This window comes from Thalassophryne amazonica, chromosome 18, assembly GCF_902500255.1.
Source record: "Thalassophryne amazonica chromosome 18, fThaAma1.1, whole genome shotgun sequence".
Taxonomy (NCBI): Eukaryota; Metazoa; Chordata; class Actinopteri; order Batrachoidiformes; family Batrachoididae; genus Thalassophryne; species Thalassophryne amazonica.
The window spans coordinates 18,603,246-18,611,615 of record NC_047120.1 but is presented as its reverse complement, the minus strand read 5'-3'; the positions used below and the strand labels follow the sequence as shown (position 1 = coordinate 18,611,615).

The window sequence follows — 8,370 nt, the reverse complement described above, 5'->3', positions numbered from 1 at the left end:
TCCCTGCTGCAATAGTTTATCAAGAACTCAAATTCTAACTTTTCTCAATATTTCTAACCCACATTAATAAGTAAACAAGGCTAATGGTCCTACTAAAGATTTATGCTGTTGGTAAATGTTTTGTGATTAAAAATATTTGATGTAACAAACTGGAACCAACAGATAAAAGTCCAGTTATCTCCCCTTGAAGACGTCGAACCAGAGTTATTTTCCTGTATTTATCATCAGTCATAAAATTATACATATTGTGAACATGCATCATCTTTGTAACTTGTGTATCTTCAGGTCTTGACAACATCCACCACCTGACGTACCTGCGAAAGTCCGAGCTTCTGGTCCTGATGGAGGATTTCTCTGGAAATAAAGTCTACGCTTGTTACGAGTCATTCTCAGTGGATGAAGAACGTGACGGCTACAGAATGCACGTGTCAGGATTCATTAACGGAGGGGCGGGTGAGTCAGCAGTGCCCACTAGTGTAGTAGCTTGTACTCTCTCGTCTGTGTTGTGATTGACTCCTCCCGCTCGCTCCACTCGGGACGCAACCTCACAATCTCCAACATGGGAGACAGACGCTCTGACCAGTCGGCTAAAACTTGGGCTATGACCTGAGTGGCCAGTCGGAGGAGTGAGGCCTATTGAGTACCTCATGCACAGTGACTCCTGCTGGCCTCTGTCACAGTAGCACTTCAGATTAGCAGTGCACAGCTAGCAATTTAAGATAGAAGTACTCGCTGGTACCTCAGATTAGCATCCCAGGTTGACAACTCTCAGCTATCAGTGCAGGTTTGCAGTAAAAACTAGGAAAATAGCTTAGTAGTTTCCAGGTAGTACCTCAGTTTGGCACTAAATCTCAGCACCTCAAGTTGCCACTACACAGTTGCCAGCGGTGTATAGCTGACACCTCAGGGTATCACTACACGCTCGCACCTAAAATTAGCAATATGCAAGTAAAACCTCCGGTTAGCAGTACTCAAGAGCACCTCAGGTTAGAAATATCCAGTTGGAACCTCAGGTAGCAGTATACAGCTAGTACCTCAGCTGGTACTTCAAGTTAGCAATATATAGTCAGATTATATATAGTCTTATTTTAGGGACCTCGTAGTACCATATCACCCCAATAGAGCGCTTCGCTCTCAGACTGCAGGCTTACTTGTAGTTCCTAGGGTTCGTAAGAGTAGAATGGGAGGCAGAGCCTTCAGCTTTCAGGCTCCTCTCCTGTGGAAACAGCTCCCAATTCAGATCAGGGAGACAGACACCCTCTCTACTTTTAAGATTAGGCTTAAAACTTTCCTTTTTGCTAAAGCTTATAGTTAGGGCTGGATCAGGTGACCCTGAACCATCCCTTAGTTATGCCGCTATAGAGGTAGACTGCTGGGGGTTCCCATGATGCACTGTTTCTTTCTCTTTTTGCTCTGTATGCACCACTCTGCATTTAATCATTAGTGATCGATCTCTGCTCCCCTCCACAGCATGTCTTTTTCCTGGTTCTCTCCCTCAGCCCCAACCAGTCCCAGCAGAAGACTGCCCCTCCCTGAGCCTGGTTCTGTTGGAGGTTTCTTCCTGTTAAAAGGGAGTTTTTCCTTCCCACTGCTGCCAAGTGCTTGCTCACAGGGGGTCGTTTTGACCGTTGGGGTTTTACATAATTATTGTATGGCCTTGCCTTACAATATAAAGCGCCTTGGGGCAACTGTTTGTTGTGATTTGGCGCTATATAAAAAATTGATTGATTGATTGATTTAGCAGTATTCACTAGCACCTCAGGTCTGCAGTCCACAACCAGTACCTCAAGTTAGCAGGTTAGTACCTCATGTTACCTATACACAGCTAGTACCTCAGGTTAATGGGACATGTTAGCAGTGGTGAGCACAGATCCGCTAACCTCTAATTATCGAAGCTTATGTTTTCGTTATCGGATTAGCTTTTCAGATAACTTTGAAAATCATCAGTGGACTAATTTTCTGATAAATTTTGGTCTGATAAATTTTAGACCGCTAACATATTTTTGCAGATGGGGTGAGCAAAGCTTAGCAGTTACAAACATTTATGTAGTCTGATATCAAAGATTTAAGTATCCACCTTTTAAATGTTGTGTAGTAGATGTACAGTTCTATCCTCTGCAAACAGAGGAGAGGTGGTTCCAGGAGAAACCACTCTATTCTCTGCAACCAAAGAAGCGGCCACACATTTTTATTTATATAAAAAAAAAATAATAATTTCTTTTAACCCCATACTGATGCCCTGGCACTATCACCCAACTCATCCAGAGGCATAAAGTTTTAACTTATGGTTAAAATTTTAACCAAACTAATTTCGGACAAGTTATTTAAATTAATGTCACGTCTCACATTTTATAAAGTGAAAATATCATATATGTTTTAGTTTTAAAATAATGCACTAATTTTGAAGGTTTTAGTGTGGACATGCTGTGTTAAGGTGCATTATGGGTAACCTCTGTACAGTCACGACAGAAGAAATGCATTTGAGATGCTCTGATCAGGCTCCACATGGACAACAGCATTAAACCCTTTGTCTATTGTGCCTAAAACTCCCTTGAATATATTTGCTGGGTTTATAGATGTTATTGAGTTTGTTTTATGTAAAAATGCCAGAAAAAGCTCAGGTTGCATCTCCATGATTTACTCCTGCTTATGTCAAACAGTGTCTGTCATCTTTGTTCCAGACTAATATATATAAGATGTCTGAAATTCAGTTTGCGTTTATTAAATTCCATGCAGCAGACACGGATTATCTGGAATTTTGTTTTGGCAAGTTTTCACAGTCTCTACTGCCATCTACTGGCCAGTAGTGTTCATGGCAGTATGAGTGTCTGGATGCCAGGAGATGGAAATGTTCTGTTTATTTTGACCCTGGTTGTAGCAGACACGGATTATCTGGAAATTTGTTTTGGGAAGTTTTTTTATGGTCTCTACTGCCATCTACTGGCCAGTAGTGTTCATGGCAGCATGAGCGTCTGGACGCCAGGTAGTGGAAGTGTTCTATTTATTTTGACCCTGGTTATATCAGACGGTTGTCTATCACAAGTTGACTTTTTGGCTTTGCAAATGGCTTTTTTTTATAAACACACACAAATAAAAAAGGCATATTTTCCAAAAGCACATTTATATGTAAACACTAACACATACCTCACATTAACGTGTTGGTTTTTACTTAGAATGAATGGGTCAACCAATCAGTGTTAGTGGAGGCACATTTTGCCCATAATGCCTTTGGCATCTGTCTGTGTTTGTTACAAAACTTCAGAATTAGTGCATTATTTAAAATGAAAAGATATGTTATATTTTAACTTTGTACAAATGACAGAATTGACATTAATGGAGTTATTCTGTCGGTATTAATTTTATTTATAAATCAAAACCATAAGTCAGCACTGCTTTATTTTCCAAGACCTTCGCCTCACTGTGACACTGCTGTTGAGTAAAGAGTTGAGCTTTGTTGCTCCTCTCAACTGCTTCACCGCTGCACACTGTGTAATATACAGGAGCTTCCAGCAGTGGACAGGACACTCAAAGACAGAGGTGCTGACTCATTGTTTGTGTCTGTGGTCACCTTTGATGTTAACTGAAGAGATTGTGGTGTTAAAACTCAAAATCAGCTTGTTGGTAGTTGCAAGTGTACCGGAGACAATACTAATACAATAACATGCTTTTGGAAGGCGGTATGCATTTTCAGAGGCCCGACGTCCATGCCCAGTTGCCCAAAATGACAGCTATTCTTCCGTGTTAGATGAGGGTGAATAGCTGTCATTGCGGGCGGCGGCATGGATGGAGGGACTCAGAAAATGCATACCGCACAACAACAGCATGTTATTTGCATTATTATCACTTTACTAAGATACACAACACGTAACGCATACATAAAAAGTTGGCTCACTTTAACTTTTGACGTGTTGGCTGGCGCTCGCTGCTCTCCAAATTCGGCAGTGCGTCCTCATCAGGCTGGCTGCTTTGGGTGCTGTTCATATGCCAGAAAGGTCACAGGGGGCTGGAGTCTATCCAGCAGTCACAGTGCATGAGGCGGGTACACGCTGGACAGAATGCCAGGCTGCATATCAACACACAAACTCATTCACACTCACACATATGGACAATTTAAAGTGTCCAATTCACCGAACCTGCATGTCTTTCGAAGTGGGAGGAAGCCGGAGCACCCGGAGGGAACGCACACAGACACGGGGAGAACATGCAAACTCCACACAGAAAGGACCATGACTCAGACTCACTTTGTCACTTGACCCTTACAGGCAGAACGAAATACAGTTTCTCCAGATCTCGGTGTAGTTAACTAAGACTAGTGACACTAATAGCAACTGATCTAGTGACAATTTAACCTAACCTTAATCTAACTTCCAATGTATACTTGTAATATATGCACTCCTTGTGGCCATAGAATATATGTACAAGGCACAGGGTCAGCGGCAGCGTTAGAGCATTAAAGAAAAAGCGACGATGTGCATGTTAGTGCAATGATCACAGTTCAGTGGTAGATGTTTAACTGTCCAGTCTGACAGCATTTGGGTAAAAGCTGTTTTTCAGTCTGGATGTTTTTGCCCGGATGGGGTGTGAACAGACTGTGCACAGAGTGGGTGGAGTCTCAGAGGATGCAGGTGGCTCTGTCTCTACATCTGGAGATGTAGACGTCCCCAATGGGCGGTAAGCTGCATCCGATGGTCCTCTGTGCAGACTTCACCATTCACTGCAGCACCTTCTTCTCTGCCACCGTGCAGCCACCATACCACACAGGGAGGCAGTAGGACAAGACACTCTCCACTGCACAGCTGTAGAAGGCCCTGAGAACCACGGTGTTCACTCCGGCCCTTCACAGTTTCCTCAAAAAATAGATGCATTGGTGGACTTTCTTGATGACAGCTGTGGTGTTGGTGTGCCAGGTGAGAGTGTTGGAGAGGTGGACTCCAAGGTAACTGATGGAGGAGATCATCTCCACCGCTGCTCTGTTGATGTAGAGGGGGAAGGGGGGCTGACCTGCAGAAGTCAACAATTATCTCCTTGGTCTTCTGAGTGTTGAGGATGAGGTTGTTATCTCCCTGCCCCACCATGTCAGGTTCTCCACTTATCACCTGTACGCTGCCTCATCCCCTTGGCTGATGAGCCTGATCACTGCTGTGTCATCTGCAAACTTATTATTCTCGTGCTGGGCTCTGCAGTCGAAGGTCATCAATGTGTACAGCAGTGGGCTGAGCACACAACCCTGGGGCGAGCCAGTGTTCAGGATGATGGTGGTGTTGACACTCTGTGTCCTCCCAGTCAGGAAGTCCAGGACCAAGTTACTCCTAGTTCAGACAGCTTAAAGACCATTTTCTGTGGGATGATGGTGTTCAACGCAGAAGTGAAGTCCAGGAACAGCAGCCTCACATAGGAGATGGGAAGCAATCCCATGTCCTTCTCATTGTGAAGCAACAGTGCAAAACTGAACTCGGAATTATATAGCTGGCATAGATTGAAAACTTACAAAACACTGAATACACAATCACGGAGTTTGTAGTTACATTTCTTTTAGAAATTTGTTTTAGGAAAAAACTGATTTTGGAAAAAAGTAGACAGGTAGAGCTTGTAAAACAACTAATTACAATATATTACATGTATATAGAGCTAAATCACAACAAAGCTACCTAAAGGCACTTCACACAAGTGAGGTCAAACCTTACCAACCGCTAGAGCAAGTACACAGGCAACAGTGGTCAGGAAAAACTCCCTCTGATGATATTGAGGGAGAAACCTCAAGCAGACCAGACTCAAAGGGGTGACTCACTGCTTACGCCATTCAACTAATTATTATGTCCACCAAAATAATCAGTGTTCATTTGTCTGTTAGCAAGATTACTTCAAAACTACTGTACGGATTTTGCCGACATTTTCAGCACAAAATAGATATTAGACCAAGGAAGACTCCGTTAAATTTTGGAGGTGATTCGGGTCTAGATCCAAATTCTGGATCAAGTTTCACTTTATATATGCTTTGAAGCATTATGTCAAAACTACTTCACAGATTCTCCCCAAACTTATTATTACACATATTAGGGCATTGAAGACTCCATTAAATTTTGGAGGTGATCCAGATCTCACTTAATATACACTTTGAAGGATTTCTGTTAGCAGGATTACATCAAAACTACTGCATGGATTTTGATGGAATTTTCACCAGATACATATTAGTACATGGAAGACTCCAATAAATTTTGGAGGTGATCTGGATCTGTATTCTGGATTAAGATTTCACAGTATATAGGCTTTGAAGGATTATGTCAAAACTACTTCATGGATTCTCACCAAACTTCCACCGTATATAGATATTAGGGCATGGAAGACTCCACTGAATTTATTTGTTTTCATACAAACACTCGGTTTGTCTTGTTGAGAACCAGAAACAATAATTATAATGTTCAATGTTGCACTTCTTCCTTCTTTCAGGCCTTTGGTCTGGTTTTGACAAAATAAATGAACAACCAATATAACAAAATATACTGAATTCTTTCTTCATCGTTGTGGCTAATTCTGATCCCTCCCCCTGTCAGAGGAAGCTCCTCCCCTTTTGATCAGTTGAAACGTTCTGCCGTTAACTGCCTGAATTGTAGTCATAGTAATGTTGAGGTAGAAATTTTCATAGTATTTCTAGAAATGGAGTTAGTATGGAGGTTGTGACGTGTGTGCGTCATTGTTAAATACTTAGAACATCTGATAGAAAATCACAGCAGAAATCCTGTCTATTTACTGTTTATCATTTACACAGTTACTGTAGTAGTACTGCGATTACACACTGTGGTTGTTGTTGTGTTTCTGCAGGAGATTCCCTGGATTATCATAATGGAATGAAATTCTCGACATTTGACAAAGACCAAGACATCTGGCCAAAAAGTTGTGCGAAAGAGTACTATGGAGGATTCTGGTACAATATGTGTCACACTGCTAACCCTAACGGGGTTTACCGCTGGGGTAGTGATGAATCAGTGTTCGCAGTTGGAGTGGTGTGGTACCACTGGAAGGGTCATTACTATTCCCTGAAATCCATCCAGATGCAGATCCGTCCTGTTGCTTAGACCTGCTCCACCTGCCTATTAATCCAAATCTTTCTGGAAAAAATTCAAATCAGTTATATCTGTTGTTGTTTTTGATTGAAAAAGGTGTTGCAGGGGGTCCCCTCCCTCAGGTTGAGAGCCAAGGACCTTGAAGACAGTGCAGACATTTAACTGTCCCACTGAGTCCAATGTCTCTACTTTAGATAAAACGGTGCCCCCTCCACTGACAATTCAGAAAAAGCATTGTAGCCCCGTTAAGGTGTTTTTGAGATTGAAATTGACCTGATTCTTTCTCTGATGTGGCAATAAATGAAATTTTGAGCACAAAATGAAGTCGTGACGTTGTCTCTTCTGTCATTTAGTCCTCACAGACTAAACGTACCTGTCATAGGTTGGCCCTGTCCTGGCTCCTGTTATGATTTTGCCCTCATTCTGTGATCCTGCCCTGTGATTTTGTGTTTGGTTGTTTTCTTTAGCCTCATGGTGAGTGCTGTTTTAGTTTAGTAAATGCCCTTTGTTTACTTTCTTGTTCTGCTTTTCTTTTCCTTTTTAGTCACCGATTGTACTGTGTGTTTATAATACTGTTGCCACATGTAGCTCAGTTCTTGTTTAGTCTTTTATTTTCTTGAACTTTTTTGGTCTCATTTTATGTTGTAGTTTCTGTCACTGAATTCTCTGCTTCTGTCTGCTTTGTGTGCACTCTCTTGCACCAGCCTTCACTCTGCTTGTGCTTGCACCTCCTGGCCTCATCTTTGTCTCATTCTTACCTTCACCACACCTGACTCTCATCATGCCCTGATTACCCCACCTGTATTTAAGCCCCGTCTTTCATGTTTTCCGCTGCTACTTCGTTGTGCTCTATGCCTTGTGCTTCTGCCCTCGTCCCAGCCCTTTTACTTTGTTTCACTCCATAGTCTTGTTTGTGAACTGTTTGCCTGACCGTGCATCACCCTGCTTGTTTATTGGACTCTGCTCTCATCGCTGTCCGTATACTCTGCCTCACCATGTTTTTGAACATTGCTCATTTTTGACGACACCTCAGCCCAACGTCTGCCTGTTACCTCTGCATTGCTGTCTGCCTACTTGTGTACTGAACCACTGCCTTGCTAACAGATAAAGCCTTTTGATTATTCCACCATCTCTGCCTGTGGGTCTGCATTTGTGTCCACCACCATCTGTACAACATACATGAACCCTGACAGTAGCTAACGTCATGTTTTCTGTGTGTGTAAAAAAAAAAAAAAAAACAGTTCAACTTCCCAAAGCTGCTCGTCATTTGAAGACAAAGTCCGTCTGCTTTTATTTCTTTTTAGTTCAG

General features: G+C 42.3%; 1 protein-coding gene across 1 annotated transcript; it reads left to right on the top strand.

The window, feature by feature from the left end:
* The first annotated feature begins 264 nt into the window (after nt 1–264).
* On the top strand, nt 265–7,141 carry LOC117530500 (microfibril-associated glycoprotein 4-like). Its single transcript, XM_034193416.1, has 2 exons — nt 265–453; nt 6,820–7,141. The coding sequence occupies exons 1-2, from the start codon at nt 342–344 to the stop codon at nt 7,071–7,073; spliced, it is 366 nt and encodes a 121-aa protein (XP_034049307.1). The 5' UTR covers nt 265–341; the 3' UTR covers nt 7,074–7,141.
* Nucleotides 7,142–8,370: the final 1,229 nt, after the last annotated feature.